Here is a 27713-nt window from a genome sequence, read left to right on the forward strand (position 1 = left end):
ATAATGTTGTGATATAGACAGTATATGAATGGAAAAGGTGTGCACAGCAGTAGTTATGTAGGATGAGCCTTGACTAGAATACAGTATATACATATGAAGTGGGTAAAACAGTATGTAAATATTATTAAAGTAACCAGTTTTTAATGACTATGTACATAGGGCAGCAGTCTCTACAGTGCAGGGTTGAGTACTGGGTGGAAGCCGGCTAGGAACAGTAACTAAGGTTCAGGGCAGTGTGATGGCAATTGCGTCATCCTTGGATCTGTTGGGGAGGTATGCAAATTGTAGTGGGTCTAGGGTGTCGGGTAAGGTGGACGTGATACGATCCTTAATTAGACTCTGAAAGCACCTCACAATGACAGTCATTTACTTCAGTTACCTTCGTTTTCTTGGGTACAGGAACAATGGTCGGCATCTTGAAGCAAGTGGGGACAACATACTGGGATAGGGAGAGATTGAATAGGTCTGTAAACACTCCAGCCAGCTGGTCTGCACATGCTCTGAGGCCTCGGCTTGGGATGCCGTCTGGGCCAGCAGCCTTGTGAGGGTTAAGACGCTTAAATGTTTTACTCATGTTGGCAACAGAGAATGAGAGCTCACAGTCCTTGTGAGCGGTGGTGGCCGGTGTTGATGGCTCTGGGTTTTCCTTCAAAGCGGGCGAATAAGGTGTTTGGCTATTCTGGGAGTGAGGCGTCGGTGTCCGCAGCGTGGCTGGCTTTCCCTTTATATTCCGTGATTGTCTGGAGTCCCTGCCACATAAGTCTCATGTCTGAGCCGTTGAATTGCGACTCCACTTTGTTCCTGTATTGTCGTTTGTAAGTTTTCGCTCCAACTCTAATCTAGCGCTCCCGCTTCTAATAATTAGCTGATTGATAAGATGAATCAGGTTAGTTCAAAGGAAATCAAATCAAATGTTATTGGTTGTGGACACATATGTTGTTGATGTTATCGCAGTTGCAGCGAAATGCTTATGTTTCTAGCTCCAGCAGTGCAGTAACACCTAACAATACAACTGGGATTGTAGTGAAAACCTACAGGAGGGTAGCTCTCCAGGAACAGGGTTGGACAGCCCTGGTACTGTTCACATGATACATGGGAAGAGAATAAGATACTAAACCTATTTCATGAGTAAAGAGGGAAGGGAATGTATGACCTCACAACACAGCCAAGTGATGATAAGTGAAGTAACTAAACAAAATAGACAAAAAACAACGATCTGACTATCAAGTACACTCCATGACAAAGATGACAACCATGGCTCAATTCCCTCTTCTGAAAAAGCCTTTTCTATGTCCTCAATGGTAACGTAGCTCCCATGCCTCAGTCTGTTTCTCTGTGGCCGCCTGGCCGGCTAACCCTGATGCTGGATGGGATGGAGAGCACCAGTCTAACTATCTAGTGTACGTCACTCCAGCCCACCCATGTTCTACCACAATGATGTCAAAGGTTTACATAGCTGGCATGCCAGGCGGGATCTGGTCAGAGAGATGTTATTTCTCAGCGTACATGTCCACGCTGAGCCCTGTGAGCTGACCACACAGCCAGGGACAGTCAATCACCAGGAATAGCTGCTTTCCTACCAGCAGTTGCCCTTCGCCATTGGATAACTGTTAACACATTGGTGAACTAACCGCATGTAGAGCTTATCGTAAAAGTTTTGGCGAAATGTTGAAATATATTCAATTTGAGGTATTTCTACCCCTTAATATGTATTTAAAAGCAGAACAACATGTGAATGTGCTAAGTTAGTCAACTAATACAATGTGACTTGGTTCAAGTGTTGGACAGTTTTGTGATTTTCCCTTAAAGTTATGATTGGGTGGGGTTAACCTGAGTTTAGGGGCGTGTTCCTCTGCCTAGGCCCTGCTGACGCCTGCCAGATCTTACAACGCCTGGATAGGTATTTTACTTATCAGCTAACCAAATAATTTGTCAAAGCAATCTGTCAGTCGATGACGTGGCACGCAATCATTGGTTGAGCAGGGGAACGCAACCTAGATCTGTGACAATGTGAAATGGTCCATTTTTATTGTCATTTTTTATTACTGGCCAATCTACCACCACCCCTCTTCGGAGGACAAACATTTATTTGTTAAAAATACATTTTTGTTACAAATACATTTTTACATACATGGTACTTTTATACATAATATTCCATAACATATATGTATTTTATATACACATGTGGATTCATAGGATTAAAAAAAAAACATTTGGATTCATAGGATTTTTTAAAAAAGCATTTGGATACATAGTGCTCAGACATGTCCAGTACACAGAATATATATTATTTTCAGTCACAACTACTACAGATTAAATCCACTCCTCAATTGCTCTCATCCCATCCCACCTATCTCCATAGACCACCCTCTCTTGATGTCCTTGACCCATATAATATTTAACTGTGCTGTGATGTCATACATAGATTCTGAATCTTTCTAATCGCATATCATCAACAGATTGTAAGGTTAATTGTTTTGCTAAGTGTATTATTATGTTGTTGATTGATTGACTATGACTTTCCAGATCGCCCAACAGTGCTATTTGTAGGGTTAATTCATTTTAAATGCCAGATGTTTTTGAGGGGTTTGAAGGATGGACGATATGAAATGAAGGTCACTTCATTTTGACCTGTAGACCTTCAGTAGGTCTACCATGCAGCATCCTGCCATATCACATAAAGGGCCTCAGTACACACACAAACACGTGGCAGGTAGCCTAGCGGTTAGAGCGTTGGGCCAGTAAGGTGGAACAAATCTGTTTATGTGTCCTTGAGGAAGGCACCTAACCGTAAATACTCCAGGGTTGCCATTGATAATGGTAGACCCTGGCTATGACTCTCTGTGTGTGTCTCAGGGGGAATTGTGATATGCAAAAGAAATTCTGATGTGTATTATGCACACTTGTACATGTGTGAAACAAGACAAATATAAGCACCCATATATATTATCACACACACACACTTTATTTCTGGCCACTTTACAGGACAGGTGCATTATGGTTATATACGTTTTTATATTACCATAAATTGCTAACAATACCACCTATTTGCATTGTCCAGTACAATCAAGGTCCATTCTGGGAAACGTATCCCTGGGTTAGCTTTAACCATGACGTAATCGAAAAGGAACCAGCACAGGCACGGCAGGAAACCACAATTCCCAGAATGCACTTGACGTTAACTGTGGAAAGGGGGAAGGGAAACTGAGATTGGAGGGAGAGAAACTGAGGTAAAATCAATAGTATTAAACTATGATATAGACAATCGCTGTTGTTTGATGAATGTTTAAGAAACTGAGGGAAATCTAAAATATAAAAAAACGTTTTTTTAGTCTCCAGAAGGCCAGTAGCTACTGTAGTTAGTGATATGCTTGTGGAAACAGATTGCATGATTGTGGAAAAAGGCTAGCTGGGTGACAGTTGTTGAGTTAGATAATAGCCAGTTGCCTGTCTTCGCACAAATTATATGCAACCAAAAGAAAACATGCATTCATGATGTATGTAGATAAATAACAAGATTGACCTGACATTAAAAGCAATGTACTGTAGACTAACTAGCAGATAGCCTGCCAGCCCCGCTCAGTGGTCAGCCCACGTAGCTTCCTACAGCATACCGGTAGTTAGCTTAGCTATGTCAGTTACTGGGAACGTTAACCAAGATTCAGATTGTACCTTAACGTTTTTTTTAAACTAACCACTTTTTTGTGTAGGGTGTGAGTTGATCTTTGGCACTAGCTACAGTAGCTCACGTTGGCCATTAGTTGGATAACGATTCTATGTACTATAGCTAGATAATCATTCAATGAGTTTGGATACTTTCCCCAAAGAAAAAAGAACGTCATTGATCAGTGTTTATGAACAATTATAATTTCGCTTTTGGCATTATATTTATGAGCTACCCACCTTATTTTTTTCTGCCCCAAATTGCAGATATCCATGACAACCAGTTTGACATACCATGTCATGAGTGCCCCCTATTGGTTGGATCTTGTCAAGGAGAAGGCACACTTCACCAAGACTCACCCCACCTTAGTTTGAGCATTGTTATATTGTGGATGTGAGGTGCCAACATTGAGTGTCAAAGCAATGAAGCAGCTGGGAAAGAGAGAGGCCACCCTAGATCTGCAGTGTCCATACCCAGCTCTACAGCCCCTCTAATGGGGCAGGATGCAAAACAAAATGTATTCAATGAGATCTACCTGTTGACTACTCAGGACCGAGAGAGCGAGAGGAAGGAAGGGGACGTTTGACAAATAGTATTTGTGGAAAGGGACACAGCAGACATGGGGGTCTTCCCAATACCTCTTCTGACTGCCTCATTCTGGGGGAAAAGGCTTTAAAGGGTAGAACAGGGATTACACAGTCACACACAGACACACACACTCATGCCATGGAAGGGGACAGTGGTGTCACAGCACACACAGAGGTAGGTGGTTTAACCTTGCATAGCCTAACCTTTTAAAGGAGTTTAAACTGTGTGTAAACTATGTGATTGGCAGTCTCACCAGCTGTATACAATGAAATGGAACAGTATCAGTCAAATTCCAAATCAACATTTTGGCCTTGGTTGCAGTCTGTTTGATCTGTTCACGTTACCTGGATACTGGCTGTGTGATACCATCACAGGTGTAGACGGTTTGGGTGTGGTGGTATTCGATCAGATTGCACATAGACCTGTTACTGCAGCAAGTTTCCATCTGCTTCACAGTAGTACTGTATACACATCTATTTCTCAGGTGCGCATGGCTGAGTTCCCTTTTGGGGGACCTAATTAACTGCACGTATCTCTGTGTCTGTCTATTGACACATCCTTAAAATGTGTGTTGTTTAGGGGACTTTCCCTCTCCCTTCTGTTTTTAATCCCCTTTGTTTTAGTGAGTGAAGGAGGAAGTAATGAAGCAGCTTCCCCTCTAGAGTGTTTACATGGGGAAATAAAAAGGTGTCCACTAACAGTTCGCTCTCTGCTTAGCAATAATCTCCCTGCAGTGTCTACCTGTCTGTCTGCCCTGGCACTGTGCCACCCTGCCCAGGTGAGAAGGCTACCGGCTAATCCTCTGCTGCATCTAATTCCACAGAGACGGTCCTGCACTCTTTTCTCTGGTGCTGTGTGTGTGTCTGAATCTGTGTCTGATGATGCCTCTTGTTCTGTGCTGCCCCCCTCAGGGTCTGAATGGTGTGTTCCATCATGAATGTAAAGAGACAGAGGAGCTAACCAATGGCCACTCCAACCACAAACCTGTGAGTACAACAACTGACCAGAGGATCCCGTTTAGAGATGTTTTTTTACAATGTTTATTAAGAAGGAATTGTTGTATATACCTCTTGTGTTGTCAGAGTTATGTACTGGTAGTTTTTTAGTCCTGCTGTTCTATGCTGCATTATAGGGCTGGGAATTACCGGAGACCTCACCATACGATATTATCACAATACTTAGGTGCCGATACAATATGTATTGCGATTTGACGTTCCAAACATATTGCTAACTATATGTCTGCTGCAGAGAGACTAGAGAGCGTGAGAAAACTAGTTTTGATCAGTCATGGAAATAAAAGTGCTGAAAACATGTTGACTCACTATTTAAGAAGAAGATGGAGAATAAGCTATTGGATGAAAAATAAGGGAGTTTTGGCGCCGGTACAGCCGACTTGTGCTAGCTAACGCTACCTACAGTTTGTTTTTAACAAATTGATACTTGGAGTCACATATAATACAATATCGTTCCCAAAATAATATTGTGATATGTAACTATGAACCCCCCCATCACTATTGCATTGTGTAACCTGTTAGTAAACCTGTTGTTTTGTGTTATGTAACCTGTTGTGTTTCTGTATTCCCAGGTGATGAATGGACTGATGCCAGGTCATAGTGTGAAAGAGCATGGCAACGGTAGTTCAGTGCTCAAATCTCTGCCAGTGAGTTGCTCTATACTGGCCCTCATGATGTAAAAAATGTGACCGAAACCATCCATCACAGCACCACTGTCACTGTTCTCTTTCTATTAGAGTGTCTGTGTTTACATATATTATATATTTTATTGTGATTCGTCTAGATTTCAGCTCTGAAGCAGAATGGCCTTCTGCAGTCCCTGGCAGTAGGAGGAAAGCAACCCAAGACAGAAAGTAAGACAAAGGAACAACCATATATCCTAGCTACCAGGCCTCCCTAGCACGTCCCCTCAGGAGCGAGGTTGGAGAGATGAGGGGGGGCAGTATATTATATGGTTATATATTATATTATATGTCATGGTCTAGAACAGGGTTTCCCCCAAAGCTCAGGTCTACCCCCCCAGGACTACACAGCTGATTCAAATAACAAACTCATCATCCAGCAGATTATTTGAATCGGCTGTGTAGTGCCAGAGGGGGTCACCATATCAACATGGCTGAACGATTACTCCTCACCTGTGTATGTTGTTGCAGGTTAGCTGTGTCTGTGTTGTGTTCTCCTCACCTGTGGGTGTTTTCAGGGGAGAGTGCGGATGTGGAGCAGGCTAGAGAGGAGTGGGAGGCTCTAGAGAGTATCCAACCAGGTGAGTTGTTGTTAGGGGCAACATCTCCCTACTCCCTGGCTGCCTGAAAGCTACCTGTATTTCTCTTCCCCTGTCATTTGTGTGTCTGTATTCGTGTTTTATTTTTATACATAAGTCTGTAATGTCTTTGTTAATGTTTTAAATGTAAATTGTAAAGTATTTTTGTCTCTTAATGGGTTGGAACCTAAATCATTTCCGAATCATTCGTTCTGAACAGAACCATCATTTATTTTGTTCTGTTCCACTATTCTGACCTGCGAAATAAAGTTTTGAACCGGTTCGAACCCCAAAAATGTTTGTCGTTCCTATTTTAACCTGTAAAATCCATATTTATTTTACATTTAGCTCATTAAATGACTTCACCAATCAGTGCGGATAGAGCAGCTTGCTATGCTGCGTTCAAGTTAGTTGTTTCCATGCGTGGTGGACAGACAAGTGTAGGGAGCGAGATGCAATGTAAATGTTGCACATGGGGAGAGAGGGTGGAGGAGGAAGCTTGGCTCCACCCTCTCTCTATCTCTCCCCACCTGCAACATTTCCATTGCATCTCGTGCTATACACTCGTTTGTCCAATTTATGTAAATAGCTTGCCTGCTCCATAGCAAGCTTCTCTATCTGAAGTAATTTAATGTTGAGCTAAATGTTTTTAAAAATACACACCTACTCATTCCAGGGTTTTCTTCATTTGTATTGTTTTCTACATTGTAGAATAATAGTGAAGACATCAAAACTATGAAATAACACATATAGAATCATGTAGTAACCAAAAAAGTGTTAAACATATCAACATATATTTTGTTTGAGATTCTTCAAAGTAGCCACCCTTTGCCTTGGTGAGAACTTTGTACACTCTTGGCATTCTCTCAACCAACTTCACGAGGTAGTCACCTGGAATGCATTTCAATTAACAGGTGTGTCTTATTAAAAGTACATTTGTGTAATTACTTTCCTCAATGTGTTTGAGCCAATCAGTTGTGTTGTGACAAGGTAGGGGTGGTATACAGAAGATGGCCCTATTTGGTAAAAAAAAAAAACAAGTCCATATTAAAGCAAGAACAGCTCAAATAAGCAAAGAGAAAAGACAGTCCATCATTACTTTAAGACATAAAGGTCAGCCAATCTGGAAAATTTCAAGAACTTTAAAAGTTTCTTCAAGAGCAGTTGCAAAAACCATCAAGCGCTATGATGAAACTTTCTCTCATAAAGACCGCCACAGGACAGAAAGACCCAGACTTACCTCTGTTGCAGAGGATAAATTCATTAAAGTTACCAGCATTAGAAATTGCAGCCCAAGTTTAAGTAACAGACACATCTCAACATCAGCTGTTCAGAGGAGACTGCGTGAATCAGGCCTTCATGGTCGAATTGCTGCAAAGAACACACTCCTAAAGGACACCAAGAAGAAGAAGAGACTTGCTTGGGCCAAGAAACATGAGCAATGGACATGGAAATCCGTGGAAATCTGTCCTTTGGTTTGATCAGTCCAAATTTGAGATTTTTGGTTCCAACCACTGTGTCTTTGTGAGATGCAGAGTAGGTGAACGGATGATCTCTGCATGTGGTTCCCACCGTGAAGCATGGAGGAGGAGGTGTGATGGCGTGGGGGTGCTTTGCTGTTGACACTGTGATTTATTTAGAATTCAAGGCACACTTAACCAGCATGGCTACCACAGCATTCTGCATCGATACGCCATCCCATCTGGTTTGCGCTTAGTGGGACTGTCATTTGTTTTTCAACAGGACAATGACCCAACACACCTCCAGGCTGTGTAAGTTCTATTTGACTAAGAAGGATAGTGATGGAGTGCTGCATCAGATGACCAGGCCTTCACAATCACCTGACCTCAACTCAGTTGAGATGGTTTGGGATGAGTTGTACCGCAGAGTGAAGGAAAAGCAGCCAACAAGTGCTCAGCATATGTGGGAACTCCTTCAAGACTGTTGGAAAAACATTTCAGGTGAAGCTTCTTGAGAGAAGGCTAAGTGTGCAAAGCTGTCATCAAGGCAAAGGGTGGCTACTTTGAAGAATCTAAAATATATTTTGGTTACGACATGATTCCATATGTGTTATTTCATAGTTTTGATGTCTTCACTATTATTCTACAATGTAGAAAATAATAAAAAGAAAGAAAATCCCTGGAATTTGTGGGACTGGACGAACTAACGAAATGATTGGAAAATAATTTTGGTTCCAACCCCATGATCATAAATCCTCCATTCTATGTTGTATATGAGTCTGTTATTGACCTGTGTGTATCCAGTGGTCAGTGAGGAGTCCAGTCCCACCCCTCTCATCTCCTTTAACGAGGCGCTGCAGCACTTCCAGACTACAGACCTTGGAGAGCTGCTGGTAAGGTCCGTCTGTCTGTCTGTCTGTGTATGGGGGTTTGAGGACTACATTGTAGATTCTCACTCTCACCATCAATTGAGAACATTTTTCAGTTTCAGTTTGTATTTTGTCCCATATCTCTCTCTGTAGAAGAAGATCCAGCCCACCATTCGCAGGACGGGTCTGGCCACTTTCACACACTTCCTGTTTGGCCCGCCGCGACTTCACCGGGAACTACTGGAGGAGAGGGACCTGGTCTTTGCCATCGCACAGTGTAAGAGAGAGAGAGAGTGTGTGTGTGTGCGTGTTTAAGAGCGAGGGCGAGAGATGAGATTTGCAGACAATAAGAGATCGATTGTGTGTGTGTGTGTGTTCCTCTGTAGGTTCTCTGGATAACAGTCAGGCTGTACACCTGCGTGTTCTACAGACCATCTATAAGAGGCTGACAGGCAGTAAGCTCGACTGTCCTCGGTTCGGGACACACTGGGAGAATGTGGGCTTTCAGGGTGAGAGACGTCTCCTGCATCATACTTTATTTCAGAGGTCACCAACCTTTTCTGAGTCAAGATCACTTTCTTAGTCTAAATGTAAGCCGAGATCTACCGCTCAGATTTTCTTTTTACATGACTTAAAAAATGTAAGCCTATGCAACATTAACCAATTAAAAACAGTTCTGTAGCAATGAGGATTGTGCAGTAAGCTATAAGCCCAATACATTATCACTGCATATTGGCTTGCCAATGTTGTACTTCTCAGACCATTTAGAAATTATACTTCAACATTTTTGGTATGATCACACTGGTAATAAATAATTTGTTGTAAATACATATATACACACTACCCTTAAAAAGTTTGGGGATCACTAAGAAATGTCCTTGTTTTTTAAAGAAAAACACTTTTTGTCCGTTAAAATAACATCAAATTGATCAGAAATACAGTGTAGACATTGTTAATGACTATTGTAGCTGGAAACGGCTGATTTTTAATGGAATATCTACATAGGCCCATTATCAGCAACCATCACTCCTGTGTTCCAATGGCACGTTGTGTTAGCTAATCCAGTTTATCATTTTAAAAGGCTAATTGACCATTAGAAAACCATTTTGCAATTATGTTAGCACAGCTGAAAACTGTTGTCCTGATTAAAGAAGCAATAAAACTGGCCTTCTTTAGACTAGTTGAGTATATGGAGCATCAGCATTTGTGGGTTCGATTACAGGCTCAAAATGGCAGAAACAAAGAAATTTCTTCTGAAACTCGTCAGTCTATACTTGCTCTGACAAATGAAGGCTATTCCAAGACTCAAGCCGCTAATAATAACAGCGTAAGCTTATCGGAACACTTCATTCATTGCAGCTGCAGTGCTGGTTGTAGCGTGAGTAGAAGTAGGGAGAACGCACATTTTATGACTTATAAAAGTGTTGGAACAAGGTGTTGACAGTGCTGAATAATAACAACTTAAACATGAACTCACTCATAAAAACAGCAGCTCTTGGCTGTTTTCGTTGAGTCTGTCTCTCGTCATGGTTTTGATATCTCATAGTATCAACTTTCTGTGCGCTCAAGGCTTCTTTTTACAGTCTACGGTGTGAGGAAACTACAGAGGGCTGTTGAATCAATTGCACCTACTGCCAACAGCGCAAAGCTATTCAAAAAATAGCAACATAAGGCTTTATCGTTAGGTTTTTTACAGAAATGTTTGGTAATCGAATAGGAATGCCTTGTCAATCGACCAGTGGGTGACCACTGCTCTACTAGATGCCACGCTCACACAGAGATGAAAAGATGAAAACCCTCGAGTCGATTGACGCACCGGCACATCAATTTAAATGAAATGTTTAAAAAAACATCTCCATCAAAAATCTTTCCATTTAAGAGAGATATTTGTTTTGTATTGGATGAGTTTCAATCCTCCACATCTGCCAGTGTCGCACTTCCGCATCTGTGGTGAAAGGTGGCAGAGCTAGAGCGGTGTTTGTCAGACCATGAGACATCTGTGGTGAAAGGTGGCAGAGCTAGAGCGATGTTTGTCAGACCATGAGACATCTGTGGTGAAAGGTGGCAGAGCTAGAGCTGTGTTTGTCAGACCATGAGACATCTGTGGTGAAAGGTGGCAGAGCTAGAGCAGTGTTTGTCAGACCATGAGACATCTGTGGTGAAAGGTGGCAGAGCTAGCGCGGTGTTTGTCAGACCATGAGACATCTGTGGTGAAAGGTGGCAAAGCCAGAGCGGTGTTTGTCAGACCATGAGACATCTGTGGTGAAAGGTGGCAGAGCTAGAGCGGTGTTTGTCAGACCATGAGACATCTGTGGTGAAAGGTGGCAAAGCCAGAGCGGTGTTTGTCAGACCATGAGACATCTATGGTGAAAGGTGGCAGAGCTAGAGCGGTGTTCGTCAGACCGTGAGACATCCTGAAAATCTGTCTTCTCACAAAGTCTGTAGCGTCTGAACTGTTTGGCGTAGAAAACTATTATGCCCAGCCAATGGAAAGATGAGACTTTCATGAACATGATGTTCTCCGTTTTGCTCTACAACCCCCACAAGTGTCACCGGTGACTTGTCTGAAGGTAACCGGTAGAGGTTTTAAAAAACAAATGGATGTATGAAGGGAGTTTTGTGCCTACCCAAAAAAGGGGTTAAATATATATTTTTTATATCCTAGATTTAGGGCAGACACTTCAAAACGTATAAAGTTTCTTATGATACATTTTTGTACTGTCCTTTTTTTGCCATTAATGAATGTTATTCAATGTTTCTACATCCTTTAATAGTAAAGGCCAAAATCAATATTTTATAAAAAATCATTTTTTAAATAAATATTTTTATACCTAAAGGGGTCCTAAAATTCCAAATCAAATAGCTAAATGATCTAGTACGACCATCTTAAAACAATTCCATATGTCAGCTTAGCACCCCACCTTCAACCCCAACGTTTTAGACTAAATCATTATTGATTATAGTTGAAAAGATTTATATTTTATAAAGAAATGAACAAAACACTGAAATGATAACGTGTGTGTCTGTGTATTTGTGTGTATGTGTTTTCTGTGTAGGTACGGACCCAGCCACAGACCTGCGTGGTACAGGTTTCCTGGGGCTGATGCATGCCTTGTACCTGGTAATGGACCCTGAGACGCTGCCTTTAGCCAGAGACATCTTCAAGCTGTCCCAGCACCCCACACAGGTACATACACACACGGGCCACAAACTGTTCAGGTGAGGGCAATTTCAAAGAAGTGGGGACATTATTCAAGTACGCAATCACACATTTAATAGTCTATTTACAAACCTCTACTCTTTCTGCTCAATCTTTCTCTAGAACTTTCCTTTCTGTGTGATGTCCATCAATATGACCTGTATCGCCCTGCATGCACTCAGAGAAGAGGCCCTCTCCAAGTAAGTGTCCTGCCCTACTCCTCTACGACAGACAGACAGAGATAGACAGTGACAGAGACAGACAGACAGACAGACAGACAGACAGACAGACAGACAGACACAGACAGACAGACATTGGCTTGACTGTCACTCACAAGAGCGAAATCCTCATTTGTTTGTGTGTTCTTCTTTGTGTGGTGCTTCAGGGAGTGTAACCGTCGACAGCAGGTAGTGGGGGTGTTAAATGAGTTCTACGTTGCCACGTTCCTGCACCTCTACCAGCTGTGGAAGAGCCAGCAGAAGACCATCTCTGACTCCGGCTTCGTCCTGAAAGGTAACTTACTTTGTTTGTACTCCAGGCTTAACCGAGTCCAGTTGTTAACATCCCTCTGGAACACAATCACTTCCCCACTGTGCCTCTGCTCCCCTCCAGAAGTGGAGCTGTTTGCCAAAAAGAACCCCAAGCAGATGCTGCGTCGACTGGACGTCTTCTTGAGGGAGAGGAGGTACCCGGACCCCACGGCCCAGCGACCCTCACCTTGCCTGGGGGGGAGAGGGGCCAGGTCTGAGGGAACCAGGGGCAAGGAGATGCACTTCACTGGAGTGTGTGAGCTACCACTAAACATGGAGGGAGAGGCCAGGCTCATCTGACACACAGAGAGTCTGTGTGTACGGCTAGACTAGTCTGAGCTAGAGAGAGAGTGTGTTTGTGTCAGTTGTGTGTGTAGGGACCCCACCAAGCTTTGACCCACTCCCTGCGGTCCTTTCCCATTGATGCTGTAAAACTGCTGTCAGAACAGTTTGTATGGAGTCACTGACTCCTCTCCCAACAGATGTACTTGTCGGTGTGGCATGGGACTGATGGATGAATAGAAGATGTCATTAAATAGAGAGAGAGAGAATGAAAGGTTAGCGTTTCAAGGACTGGTGTGGGTGCAGGCTTTGCTCCAGACAAGCAGTAGCACACCTGATTCTACTAATCATCCAATCATAGTTGGTTTATTGAGGCCAAATCAGAAGCTGCCAAACCCCAGGGCTTCTATGTGTCTGCAGCCCTAGTAGAGTTTTGGAAGGGTGTAGGGTCATTGACTGTCTTCTACTGTCAGCAGAACTGTGTGTGCGTGCACTAGGTATGGAGATTAAGGTGTGTGTTGGCTATAGGGAGTTGGAACAGTGAGGCCTGTGTTTCTGTATGTTGTCAGGTCGATATGTGTGTGTCTGGGTTCGGATGGTTCTTGTCCCAGTGCAGGTTAAATAGGCTTTTGTGTGTGTGTGTGTCTGTGTGTCTGTGTGTCTGTGTGTCTGTGTGTCTGTGTGTCTGTGTGTCTGTCTGTGTCTGTCTGTGTGTCTGTCTGTGTGTCTGTCTGTCTGTCTGTCTGTCTGTCTGTCTGTCTGTCTGTCTGTCTGTCTGTCTGTCTGTCTGTCTGTCTGTCTGTCTGTCTGTCTGTCTGTCTGTCTGTCTGTCTGTCTGTCTGTCTGTCTGTCTGTCTGTCTGTCTGTCTGTCTGTCTGTCTGTCTGTCTGTCTGTCTGTCTGTCTGTCTGTCTGTCTGTCTGTCTGTCTGTCTGTCTGTCTGTCTGTCTGTCTGTCTGTCTGTCTGTCTGTCTGTCTGTCTGTCTGTCTGTCTGTCTGTCTGTCTGTCTGTCTGTCTGTCTGTCTGTCTGTCTGTCTGTCTGTCTGTCTGTCTGTCTGTCTGTCTGTCTGTCTGTCTGTCTGTCTGTCTGTCTGTCTGTCTGTCTGTCTGTCTGTCTGTCTGTCTGTCTGTCTGTCTGTCTGTCTGTCTGTCTGTCTGTCTGTCTGTCTGTCTGTCTGTCTGTTCTGTCTGTCTGTCTGTCTGTCTGTCTGTCTGTCTGTCTGTCTGTCTGTCTGTCTGTCTGTCTGTCTGTCTGTCTGTCTGTCTGTGTCTGTCTGTCTGTCTGTCTGTCTGTCTGTCTGTCTGTCTGTTGTCTGTCTGTCTGTCTGTCCCTGTCTGTCTGTCTGTCTGTCTGTCTGTCTGTCTGTCTGTCTGTCTGTCTGTCTGTCTGTCTGTCTGTCTGTCTGTCTGTCTGTCTGTCTGTCTGTCTGTCTGTCTGTCTGTCTGTCTGTCTGTCTGTCTGTCTGTTAAATGTCTGTCTGTCTGTCTGTCTGTCTGTCTGTCTGTCTGTGTCTGTCTGTCTGTCTGTCTGTCTGTCTGTCTGTCTGTCTGTCTGTCTGTCTGTCTGTCTGTCTGTCTGTCTGTCTGTCTGTCTGTCTGTCTGTCTGTCTGTCTGTCTGTCTGTGTGTGTGTGTGTGTGTGTGTGTGTGTGTGTGTGTGTGCTCGGATGGTTCCTGTCTCAGTCCCAGTGCAGGTTAAATAGGCTGATGTGTGTGTGTCTGGGCTCGGATGGTTCCTGTCTGTCCCAGTGCAGGTTAAATAGGCTGATGTGTGTGTGTCTGGGCTCGGATGGTTCCTGTCTGTCCCAGTGCAGGTTAAATAGGCTGATGTGTGTGTGTCTGGGCTCGGATGGTTCCTGTCTGTCCCAGTGCAGGTTAAATAGGCTGATGTGTGTGTGTCTGGGCTCGGATGGTTCCTGTCTGTCCCAGTGCAGGTTAAATAGGCTGATGTGTGTGTGTCTGGGCTCGGATGGTTCCTGTCTGTCCCAGTGCAGGTTAAATAGGCTGATGTGTGTGTGTCTGGGCTCGGATGGTTCCTGTCTGTCCCAGTGCAGGTTAAATAGGCTGATGTGTGTGTGTCTGGGCTCGGATGGTTCCTGTCTGTCCCAGTGCAGGTTAAATAGGCTGATGTGTGTGTGTCTGAGCTCGGATGGTTCCTGTCTGTCCCAGTGCAGGTTAAATAGGCTGATGTGTGTGTGTCTGGGCTCGGATGGTTCCTGTCTGTCCCAGTGCAGGTTAAATAGGTCCAGAGCCCCTAGTTGTTTGGGGGATATATTTTTTAATAATTGAAAAACTATTTTAGTCCTTTCCTAAAGGATAGATGCCATAACAATACATGAAATTATACTGTATATGAAAATGATATATTATATTATGGATATAGCACTTGATGATAGTGGCAGAATGAGAGGGACCTCTTCTGCTAAGAAACTCAGGAAGACAATGATTCCCTGTTCCCTGTATAGAGTTCTACTGTTGACCATCTTCCCTGTAGTGAATAGGGTTTTACGTAGTGAATAGGGTTTTACGTAGTTTATAGGGTTTTACGTAGTGAATAGGGTTTTACGTAGTGAATAGGGTTTTACGTAGTGAATAGGGTTTTACGTAGTGAATAGGGTTTTATGTAGTGAATAGGGGTGTTACTTAGTGAATAGGGGTTTTACTTAGTGAATAGGGTTTTACTTAGTGAATAGGGTTTTACTTAGTGAATAGGGTTTTACTTAGTGAATAGGGGTTTTACGTAGTGAATAGGGGTTTACGTAGTGAATAGGGGTTTCACGTAGTGAATAGGGGTTTCACGTAGTGAATAGGGGTTTCACGTAGTGAATAGGGGTTTCACGTAGTGAATAGGGGTTTCACGTAGTGAATAGGGGTTTCACGTAGTGAATAGGGGTTTTACGTAGTGGATAGGGGTTTTACGTAGTGAATAGGGGTCTTACGTAGTGAATAGGGGTTTCACGTAGTGAATAGGGGTTTCACGTAGTGAATAGGGGTTTCACGTAGTGAATAGGGTTTCACGTAGTGAATAGGGGTTTCACGTAGTGAATAGGGGTTTCACGTAGTGAATAGGGTTTCACGTAGTGAATAGGGTTTTACGTAGTGAATAGGGGTTTTACGTAGTGAATAGGGGTTTTACGTAGTGAATAGGGGTTTTACGTAGTGAATAGGGGTTTTACGTAGTGAATAGGGGTTTTACGTAGTGAATAGGGGTTTTACTTAGTGAATAGGGGTTTTACGTAGTGAATAGGGGTTTACGTAGTGAATAGGGGTTTTACGAAGTGAATAGGGTTTCACGTAGTGAATAGGGGTTTCACGTAGTGAATAGGGGTTTCACGTAGTGAATAGGGGTTTTACGTAGTGAATAGGGGTTTTACGTAGTGAATAGGGGTTTTACGTAGTGAATAGGGGTTTTACGTAGTGAATAGGGGTTTTACGTAGTGAATAGGGGTTTTACGTAGTGAATAGGGGTTTTACGTAGTGAATAGGGGTTTTACGTAGTGAAATAGGGTTTCATTTGAGATGAGCATTTAGACTGGTCAGTCAAGCCAACAGCTATTGGCTGGTTTAGTCTGACCAGTGATAGAAGTCGTCTGGGAGGTTTTCTACATGCATTCCGTTACAGAGCATCCAACTGGACTTGATTGACCAGTGCCAGAGTAATGTCAGTCGTGTGTGTTATCTGACTCGATCGATAGTGCACACAAATTACACACGTGCCTAACTAAAGGTTCGTGTCCAGAGATGATATTTTTCTAAATTCTGAATTGATAGTGATGAGAACAGTGAAAGGTGTGTCTCTATGAAGGTGCAAAGTAAGCAATCCCAACTCTGTCAGAGATCACAATAATACTGGTGTGTGTGTGTGATGGTATGATGGTACAGTATGACAGGGGAGCGTACCTCTGCAGTCACAATCAGTAGCATGTTCAGGTAGCACCGGTACTGTAGCTTCCTTGTTGTTTTACCTTCCTTGTAAAGCTTGTTTCTCTTGGTCATGTGGTCTGATTTACAGTCTTTAGCGTCGGTGCTGTTACTACAGTACATTCACAACATCCCCTCTACAACAGACATGTAGTTAGTAGAGCTACTCAGTGGATCCATGTTTTGTGAGGTACTTGTAGATCTTCAGTAGCCGGTTCTTAAATATGATCTTTGTCTTCTGGGATGAAAGCAGAACAAGCAGGAGGGTCCTCTCTCTAAGAGCAGATCATCAGGTTGGATGTATCACTGGGTCAGGGGTTAAAGTGTACACATCTAGAAACATGATATAAACATCTATAGGTGTGGACATGATCAGCTACAATATGTAGCCTATCTTGTCTTATTGGGTTATTTACAAGCACATCACTATCCACATATACCCCCCATTTTCAAAAAAGGAATACGTGCTGTTTTTGTTAGTCAGCTAAAGGTGCACTCTTCTAGAATGCTGGAGGTGTGTACAGTGTAAGTGTTTTTGTTAGTCAGCTAAAGGTGCACTCTTCTAGAATGCTGGAGGTGTGTACAGTGTAAGTGTTTTTGTTAGTCAGCTAAAGGTGCACTCTTCTAGAATGCTGGAGGTGTGTACAGTGTAAGTGTTTTTGTTAGTCAGCTAAAGGTGCACTCTTCTAGAATGCTGGAGGTGTGTACAGTGTGAGTGTTTTTGTTAGTCAGCTAAAGGTGCACTCTTCTAGAATGCTGGAGGTGTGTACAGTGTGAGTGTTTTTGTTAGTCAGCTAAAGGTGCACTCTTCTAGAATGCTGGAGGTGTGTACAGTGTGAGTGTTTTTGTTAGTCAGCTAAAGGTGCACTCTTCTAGAATGCTGGAGGTGTGTACAGTGTGAGTGTTTTTGTTCGTCAGCTAAAGGTGCACTCTTCTAGAATGCTGGAGGTGTGTACAGTGTGAGTGTTTTTGTTAGTCAGCTAAAGGTGCACTCTTCTAGAATGCTGGAGGTGTACAGTGTGAGTGTTTTTGTTAGTCAGCTAAAGGTGCACTCTTCTAGAATGCTGGAGGTGTGTACAGTGTAAGTGTTTTTGTTAGTCAGCTAAAGGTGCACTCTTCTAGAATGCTGGAGGTGTACAGTGTGAGTGTTTTTGTTAGTCAGCTAAAGGTGCACTCTTCTAGAATGCTGGAGGTGTGTACAGTGTGAGTGTTTTTGTTAGTCAGCTAAAGGTGCACTCTTCTAGAATGCTGGAGGTGTGTACAGTGTAAGTGTTTTTGTTAGTCAGCTAAAGGTGCACTCTTCTAGAATGCTGGAGGTGTGTACAGTGTAAGTGTTTTTGTTAGTCAGCTAAAGGTGCACTCTTCTAGAATGCTGGAGGTGTACAGTGTGAGTGTTTTTGTTAGTCAGCTAAAGGTGCACTCTTCTAGAATGCTGGAGGTGTGTACAGTGTAAGTGTTTTTGTTAGTCAGCTAAAGGTGCACTCTTCTAGAATGCTGGAGGTGTGTACAGTGTATGTGTTTTTGTTAGTCAGCTAAAGGTGCACTCTTCTAGAATGCTGGAGGTGTGTACAGTGTAAGTGTTTTTGTTAGTCAGCTAAAGGTGCACTCTTCTAGAATGCTGGAGGTGTGTACAGTGTAAGTGTTTTTGTTAGTCAGCTAAAGGTGCACTCTTCTAGAATGCTGGAGGTGTACAGTGTGAGTGTTTTTGTTAGTCAGCTAAAGGTGCACTCTTCTAGAATGCTGGAGGTGTGTACAGTGTAAGTGTTTTTGTTAGTCAGCTAAAGGTGCACTCTTCTAGAATGCTGGAGGTGTGTACAGTGTAAGTGTTTTTGTTAGTCAGCTAAAGGTGCACTCTTCTAGAATGCTGGAGGTGTGTACAGTGTGAGTGTTTTTGTTAGTCAGCTAAAGGTGCACTCTTCTAGAATGCTGGAGGTGTGTACAGTGTAAGTGTTTTTATTAGTCAGCTAAAGGTGCACTCTTCTAGAATGCTGGAGGTGTGTACAGTGTAAGTGTTTTTATTAGTCAGATAAAGGTGCACTCTTCTAGAATGCTGGAGGTGTGTACAGTGTAAGTGTTTTTATTAGTCAGCTAAAGGTGCACTCTTCTAGAATGCTGGAGGTGTGTACAGTGTAAGTGTTTTTATTAGTCAGATAAAGGTGCACTCTTCTAGAATGCTGGAGGTGTGTACAGTGTAAGTGTTTTTGTTAGTCAGCTAAAGGTGCACTCTTCTAGAATGCTGGAGGTGTGTACAGTGTAAGTGTTGCTAGGTGACTATTAGGCTTTGTTTGTGTTGTATTTTTAACCGACCTCGAAAGAACAAGGCCTCTATCTCTGAAGCTATAATCTCATCATAGCCCTTGTTAATCTGAAACATTTACTAAAGTCATGTAATTTAACTGAACCTGTATTTCAGATTGGGAAGATACACAAAGTTATTTTATTTTAGCAGAAGTGCTTGTTCCAGTTTAGTGTGTGAATCATGAAGTACAAAAGGTGATTGTTACTGTGTGATTGTTAGTAAGGTATTCTATTGAAATCAGTCAGATTTATTTATAAATAAAGCAATTTTTACATCAGCAGATGTCACAAAGTGCTATACAGAAACCCAGCCTAAAACCCCAAACAGCAAGCAATGCAGATGTAGAAGCACGTGGCTAGGAAAAACTCTCTAGAAAGGCAGGAACCTAGGAAGAAACCTAAAGTGGAACCAGGCTCTGAGGGGTGGCCAGTCCTCTCCTGGCTGTGCTAGGTTCAGAGGAACCAGGCTCTGAGGGGTGGCCAGTCCTCTCCTGGTTGTGCTGGGTAGAGAGGAACCAGGCTCTGAGGGGTGGCCAGTCCTCTTCTGGCTGTGCTGGGTAGAGAGGAACCAGGCTCTGAGGGGTGGCCAGTCCTCTCCTGGCTGTGCTGGGTAGAGAGGAACCAGGCTCTGAGGGGTGGCCAGTCCTCTCCTGGTTGTGCTGGGTAGAGAGGAACCAGGTTCTGAGGGGTGGCCAGTCCTCTCCTGGCTGTGCTAGGTAGAGAGGAACCAGGCTCTGAGGGGTGGCCAGTCCTCTCCTGGTTGTGCTGGGTAGAGAGGAACCAGGCTCTGAGGGGTGGCCAGTCCTCTTCTGGCTGTGCTGGGTAGAGAGGAACCAGGCTCTGAGGGGTGGCCAGTCCTCTTCTGGCTTTGCTGGGTAGAGAGGAACCAGGCTCTGAGGGGTGGCCAGTCCTCTTCTGGCTGTGCTGGGTAGAGAGGAACCAGGCTCTGAGGGGTGGCCAGTCCTCTTCTGGCTGTGCTGGGTAGAGAGGAACCAGGCTCTGAGGGGTGGCCAGTCCTCTTCTGGCTGTGCTGGGTAGAGAGGAACCAGGCTCTGAGGGGTGGCCAGTCCTCTTCTGGCTGTGCTGGGTAGAGAGGAACCAGGCTCTGAGGGGTGGCCAGTCCTCTTCTGGCTGTGCTGGGTAGAGAGGAACCAGGCTCTGAGGGGTGGCCAGTCCTCTTCTGGCTGTGCTGGGTAGAGAGGAACCAGGCTCTGAGGGGTGGCCAGTCCTCTTCTGGCTGTGCTGGGTAGAGAGGAACCAGGCTCTGAGGGGTGGCCAGTCCTCTTCTGGCTGTGCTGGGTAGAGAGGAACCAGGCTCTGAGGGGTGGCCAGTCCTCTTCTGGCTGTGCTGGGTAGAGAGGAACCAGGCTCTGAGGGGTGGCCAGTCCTCTTCTGGCTGTGCTGGGTAGAGAGGAACCAGGCTCTGAGGGGTGGCCAGTCCTCTTCTGGCTGTGCTGGGTAGAGAGGAACCAGGCTCTGAGGGGTGGCCAGTCCTCTTCTGGCTGTGCTGGGTAGAGAGGAACCAGGCTCTGAGGGGTGGCCAGTCCTCTTCTGGCTGTGCTGGGTAGAGAGGAACCAGGCTCTGAGGGGTGGCCAGTCCTCTTCTGGCTGTGCTGGGTAGAGAGGAACCAGGCTCTGAGGGGTGGCCAGTCCTCTTCTGGCTGTGCTGGGTAGAGAGGAACCAGGCTCTGAGGGGTGGCCAGTCCTCTTCTGGCTGTGCTGGGTAGAGAGGAACCAGGCTCTGAGGGGTGGCCAGTCCTCTTCTGGCTGTGCTGGGTAGAGAGGAACCAGGCTCTGAGGGGTGGCCAGTCCTCTTCTGGCTGTGCTGGGTAGAGAGGAACCAGGCTCTGAGGGGTGGCCAGTCCTCTTCTGGCTGTGCTGGGTAGAGAGGAACCAGGCTCTGAGGGGTGGCCAGTCCTCTCCTGGCTGTGCTGGGTAGAGAGGAACCAGGCTCTGAGGGGTGGCCAGTCCTCTTCTGGCTGTGCTGGGTAGAGAGGAACCAGGCTCTGAGGGGTGGCCAGTCCTCTTCTGGCTGTGCTGGGTAGAGAGGATAAGAAAAACATTGCTTACCTCAAGACTTGAGACAAATCTTCTCTTTCTCTTCTTTTGGATGTCTGTTGACAAGGACAATGGCTTCTCACTTCATATAACTGCAGGCCTTATCTTTTCTCTTTCCATTGTTAGACACATACTCCCTGTGTATTCCACACCTGAAACACTAGTGAACTAATGCTGAAGCTGGTAGGCTATGTATTCTATTTCAAATGACACATGCTTGATCCACATGGCTTTATATCAGCCTGACTGCAGATCCACTCCATGTTGACTATGTTAATGAAAAGCAAATGTTCTTGTGGCTGCGACAGTATCCACTTTTGCTGTTGTATTGGTGATTGTTCCCACCTCTGACCATGTCAGGATCATACAGGAACATTGTGCTGCTCCTCCAAATTGGATTTGCATTCCCAAATCAAGGTTTTGGCTTGAATTCCTTGCGTATGTTTCCACCCTATTTTATTTTCACCGGTTAGATCTCAGTTCAGAACCAATAGAAAACGGGTCTATAGGCAGCATGCATGGTACTGAATATAACAAATCACTTCCTTAATCTCTTGCTCTTTATATGAAGGTGTTTTACTGTTGCTGTCGTCGTCATTTGTCCCCGAAAGCATTCTATGACTGTACCTTGATTGTAGAAGCCCTATTTTATAATGAGTTATTTCAGAAAAATGTGCTGATGTACAGTAATGTATTGTATGGAGAAACTTAAATAAATGCCATTTAAAACACAGCCATTTGCTTGTTATTTTTTCTCTGTGCTGTGATTTATTATTCTCAGTTTGCCTTTTTCAATGCTATTTTTAGAAACACTTAAGTGACCTGCGTAGACCAGGGTTTCTTAAGCTTGGGTTGGGACCCAAAGTGGGCCTGGGCATGTGATAGGTGGATAGTGAGTTATGAGTAAACATTTAAAATCACACACCATTTCCTCTTCATTTGGGTCATTCAAGGACAGTACATTTCTCATTTGGGTCTGGAGCTGAAACGGTTTAAGAACCTCTGGTCTAGACTGTTCCCCAGTTTTGTGGAGATACTACTGATTCTAGGCCTATTCACGCTTCAACAACAGAAATGGATTGTTAAGGTGTCCACAAACAGGTTCAGTTTGCTCCTAGCAGGACTCGGCTAGAGGACGCCAACGTCTGTGCTCACATAGACACACCCCCTAAAGCAGATTCAACCAGATTCAGACACAGCCTGATTATTTTTTCTTTTTTTCTTGAGCGCATGAATACAAATCATTTGTAGACTGCAAATTCACCACAAGAATCCCAAATGGATATAATATTTGACTGAAACATCATCATTTCAAACCTTGCTTACATTTGTGTATGATCACATGTCTCTGTGTTATACGTGGAAATACTTGGGAACAATTTTCTTAAATTAAAATCACTTGGAGCTGATTTCCTGGTGTTTTTACAGTCATGTCCAACAATTAAAAAAATATATGATTTTTCTTTTGTATTTATTTTTGCTCAGAAAACTTTGTGGCCAAATTAAACCACCCACGGGCTGTCAGTTGGGGAACCCTGCCCTAAAGCTTCAGCAGTGATGGGGTTTCTCTCGTAGTTTTATAGCTTTACCACTTGAGGGCGTCCTTTGACAGTGTAATTAAGATTTGTACAAGGGTTCAGGGTGCCAGGTTCAATTCCAGGGGTGGCAGGTTAGCAGGTTAGCCTAGTGGTTAGAGAGTTGGACTAGTAACCGGAAGGTTGCAAGTTCAAACCCCCGAGCTGACAAGGTACAAATCTGTCGTTCTGCCCCTGAACAGGCAGTTAACTCACTGTTCCTAGGCCATCATTGAAAATAAGAAATTGTTCTTAACTGACTTGCCTAGTTAAATAAAGGTTAAAAAAATATTCTTCACACTAGAACAGTTCCTAAATGAACCCCAACCCTGCACAATTTGTACAGTGGAAAGATGAGACATTTAGCCATCGCGTGTGTATTTCAACCCCACATCAGTGAATCACACATGGCTGACCTGTCCTGTCTCTTCACACTTACTATAGAGGCTAAAATTATCTCCTGAACTGACGGAGGTGAAATGGATTTGAACCCAACCCTGATTTCTACACATATCATTGTTGTCATGCCACTCCCCATTGTCCCTTCGTGTGATGGCTTCCATGTGATGGACTGTGGGTTATACAAAGTGTGATGAAATAAGTAAATATCTCCTGCAGTTGTGCATATTTGAGCCATTTGTGTTTCACGCTCTGAAGGGAGCCCGGGTTCTCTGCTTCACTTCAGATTCACAGCTCCAAACCAGCTTCTGTGTGGCTAAATATGGACACAGTGTATGAAGACCTGAGTGTTGCCAGTCCTCCACTATTACATCCCTAAGCACAACTCCAGTGTATTGGCTTGTTTGCCAGATATGTCACTGCCGCTCTAGTTTATTGACCTGTTGTGAGGGTGTCTTTCCTCCTGTTCAGGAATATGTGACTCAGTCATGCACATGGGTAGACCAGACAAACAGACGGAGCTGTGGCTCAAACCTCTCCTCTGCCGGAGAAGGAGAGGTAATAGAGAGGAGAGAAGCCAGGCAGGTTAGAGAGAGTGTCTGCTATGGAGCACCTTAACACCTTTTGACATCAGGCCCGTTCACATCCGTTAGGCTGAAGACCATCTGTGCCACAGGTACTGCGTTTGCAACGCCAGGGTTGTGGGTTCGAAAAAAGTCTGAAAATGTATACACTCACGACTGTAAGTTGCTCTGGATAAGAGTGTCTGCTAAATGACGTAAATGTTGACTGTTGTTTTCGTCATTTTTCTTTCCAGGTGCACCATGTCTCGCTCTTTCGCTACTAACAGATCTGTCTGGATGTGTTTTCAAAGAAAATAAAGACAGATGCAGAGCGCGCCAACCCATTCGTCACGCTCACGTGTTTTTTCTAATAAAGAGGCTTTGGCGTCCTCTAGCCAAGCCAGAGTGGAGGACAAGAGAGACCGATCTGAGATCCAACCAGACAGCACCTGTTGCTTCTATCTACAGTAGAGCCAGACACAATGGTTTCTCATCAATATTTTTTATAGTGTTCATATTCAAGCAATGAGAGTTTTTTTGTTTTTGTTACTATATTTGGCTTGATATGCATTCCACTGGTACTGTAACAAACGTCAATTCATTTATGGGGAAAGAATTGGGCCTCCACCAGTTCTGTCTGTCTGTAGTCCTGAAAGGAGACCTCACCTCATGCAGTGGGCTATTAGGGTGGAGTAGAGCGAGGCAGGCACTATTAAAACCGTGGGCTCCCGAGTGGCGTAGCGGTCTAAGGCACTGGATCTCAGTCCCATAGGGCGGCACACAATTGGCCCAGCATCGTCCGGGTTTGGCCGGGGTAGGCTGTCATTGTAAATAAGAAATTGCTCTTAACTGACTTGCCTAGTTAAATAAAGGTTAAAAAAAATGAATAATACTAAAAAATAAAAACATGTTTAACCCTGAGGCCTCGGAGCATATTAGTTTACCTTTTCAAAAGGGTAGACAAATTACACTTAACAAGCAATTGAAGGTGCATTTGCATAGTAATAATGTTTTAAACTTCTCCCACACTCCTTGTAAACTGTGCATACAGCATAGCATACACCCTAACACTGCAGTTTTTAGGATCAGGTCAGAGGGTTGTTCCAGCAGTCATTGGCCAACCAAAGCCAGATGGGTTACTCCATAGTTCCCAAATGCTATAGTAGTATTTATTCTAAATGTCACAGGTTTGCTACCTTTAGACCGAACAGGAGAACACTTTCTTTAAGCCTAATGTCTATCACAGCCTGTTTGCAGCTGGTGATAGTGATATGATCCATACGCCACAGAGAGGCCAACCTGCCCTGACAGAGTGAAAGTACTGTAGGAACCTACAAAACGAGATCTGCTGGACTTCTATGGCACAGGCGTTTGCACTTGCTATAACCACAGGGTCACTGGTTCAAGTCCCACTTCAATGGGACATGTTAGGTTCTAAATGAACCTATTAAAACTCACGGACAATTAGTATAGTTTAAACCAACTCTATTCACTCATTGGTCATACAGTTGCATAAGACAAGGAACATTTTCACACAAGCTCTGGTATTTAACCCTTTCTCCCATGCTGAGCCCCTCCTACACACCTGAACAGCCAATACACCCCTGTTGCTAACCAGAAGATTAGTGGTATATGTTCTTCCTCACTTCATCTAACTTGACCTCTGCCCCAAAGTGCTTCACTCCTCCCCAACTCACGGCTGTCATGTTGACACGTACCAGACTGTGTCTCTTCTCCTCCCATAGGATCCCTGATGTCTGACAATAACATATCCTGGTAGAATGTAAACATCATACATTCCCCTCTCCTTCGGTACCATGAATAAGGATATTTCATATTTTCAAGTTTAAAAGCTAGTTCCCAACACCCCTAAAACTCTGCACTATACACAGTCATCATTGTGCTTATGGGAAATCACTTTACACAGGCGACATCCACTGTTATTATAATAGGACAGTTGGCCAACACCAACATGCTCAGACCACAGGAAATGCATCTTATAAAAACATACTGTGAGCTTGTTTGGAATGCATTACTCTTCAGAGGTCCTGGGGCAATAAAGGCTGGGTAGGCTACTCTCACTGTCTTAGTGTCTCTCCACCTCTTCCCCTCCCCCTTTCGCCTACCCATAGGTATTTTAAAGCATGCAAAAGTGATTTATTTTCTAGCTTCCAGACTGTAGCTGTGTATGTTAGACATCTAAGAAGGTTTAGGAGGGGTTCAGAATGTTACAAGTCTAAAGGAAGAGCGGGAGAATGAAGGCATGAAGCTGGGTGTAGTTTAAAGATCTGTTTCCATGTGTACCTAGAGAGCCTTCTGGAACACAGCATTTCTCTCTCTCTCTGTCTCTGTCTCTGTCTCTCTCTCTCTTACTCACCCCTTTTTCCTTCTCTCTCTACCTCCTCTCCTCTCTCACGTCTCCCTCTCTCTCTCTCTCTCTCTCTCTCTCTCTCTCTCTCTCTCTCTCACATACACACTGACACATCTCTCTCTTACTCTTTTTCCTTCTCTCTCTCTCCTCTCTCTCTCTCTCACATACACACTGACACATTCTCTCTCTTACTCACCCCTTTTTCCTTCTCTCTCTACCTACCTCTCCTCTCTCTCACGCTCACTCCCTCTCCCTCTCCCTCTCCCTCTCTCTCTCTCTCTCTCTCTCTGATGTCATTGTTTCCTGCCCCTGTAGACGCTGAGCTCAGGACTGTTTGCTGAGGTACTGCTGCAGTCAAAAGCATGACATAGAAGTTGACGTCATGGACTAGACATCAACAGAACCACAGATATACAGTTGAAGTCGGAAGTTTACATACACCTTAGCCAAATACATTTATACTCAGTTTTTCACAATTTAATCCTAGTAAAAATTCCCTGTCTTAGTTCAGTTAGCATCACCACTTTATTTTAAGAATGTGAAATGTCAGAATAATAGTCAAGATAATTATTTATTTCAGCTTTTATTTCTTTCATCACATTCCCAGTGGGTCAGAAGTTTACATATGCTCAATTAGTATTTGGTAGCATTGCCTTTAAATGGTTTAACTTGGGTCAAATGTTTCAGGTAGCCTTCTACAAGCTTCCCACAATAAGTTGGGTGAATTTTGGCCCATTCCTCCAGACAGAGCTGGTGTAACAGTCAGGTTTGGAGGCCTCCTTGCTCGCACATGCTTTTTCAGTTCTGCCCACAAATTTTCTATGGGATTGAGGTCAGGGCTTTGTGATGGCCACTCCAATACTTTGACTTTGTTGTCCTTAAGCCATTTTGCCACAACTTGCTTGGGGTCATGCTTGGGGTCATTGTCCATTTAGAAGACTTTAGCTTTAACTTCCTGACTGATGTCTTGAGATGTTGCTTCAATATATCCGAATAATTGTCCTGCCTCATGATGCTATCTATTTTGTGAATTGCAAACAGTTCTATTTTTTTTCCATCAGACCAGAGGACATTTCTCCAAAAAGTACGATCTTTGTCCCCATGTGCAGTTGCAAACCATAGTCTGTCTTTTTTATGGCGGTTTTGGAGCAATGGCTTCTTCCTTGCTGAGCGGCCTTTCAGGTTATATCGAAATAGGACTCGTTTTACTGTGGATATAGATACTTTTGTACCTGTTTCCTCCAGCAGGTCCTTTGCTGTTGTTCTGGGATTGATTTGCATTTTTCGCACCAAAGTACGTTCATCTCTAGGAGACAGAACGTGTCTCCTTCCTGAGCGGTATGATGGCTGCATGGTCACGTGGTGTTTATACTTGCGTACTATTGTTTGTACAGATGAACGTGGTACCTTCAGGCGTTTTGAAAATACATCCACAGGTACACCTCCAATTGACTCAAATGATGTCACTTAGCCTATCAGAAGCTTCTAAAGCCATGACATCATTTTCTGGAATTTTCCTGTTTAAAGGCACAGTGAATTATAAATGAAATGTCTGTAAACAATTGTTGGAAAAATTACTTGTCATGCAAAGTAGATGTCCTAACCAACTTGCCAAAACTATAGTTTGTTAACAAGAAATGTGTGGAGTGGTTGAAAAACAAGTT

The 27713-nt window shown here is 43.9% G+C and overlaps 1 protein-coding gene across 1 annotated transcript; it reads left to right on the forward strand.

Annotated features, from left to right (window-relative positions):
- Positions 1-3144: 3144 nt before the first annotated feature.
- LOC112262621 (ELMO domain-containing protein 3) lies at positions 3145-13618 on the forward strand. The gene is made up of 13 exons (XM_024438264.2): positions 3145-3230; positions 3931-4426; positions 5164-5238; positions 5838-5912; positions 6050-6119; positions 6467-6529; positions 8791-8879; positions 9009-9132; positions 9242-9364; positions 11912-12042; positions 12178-12254; positions 12440-12567; positions 12667-13618. Exons 2-13 carry the CDS (start codon positions 4391-4393, stop codon positions 12882-12884), a joined length of 1209 nt encoding a protein of 402 aa, XP_024294032.2. The 5' UTR covers positions 3145-3230; positions 3931-4390; the 3' UTR covers positions 12885-13618.
- The last annotated feature ends 14095 nt before the right edge of the window (positions 13619-27713 follow it).

This window comes from Oncorhynchus tshawytscha, linkage group LG12, assembly GCF_018296145.1.
Source record: "Oncorhynchus tshawytscha isolate Ot180627B linkage group LG12, Otsh_v2.0, whole genome shotgun sequence".
Classification (NCBI taxonomy): Eukaryota; Metazoa; Chordata; class Actinopteri; order Salmoniformes; family Salmonidae; genus Oncorhynchus; species Oncorhynchus tshawytscha.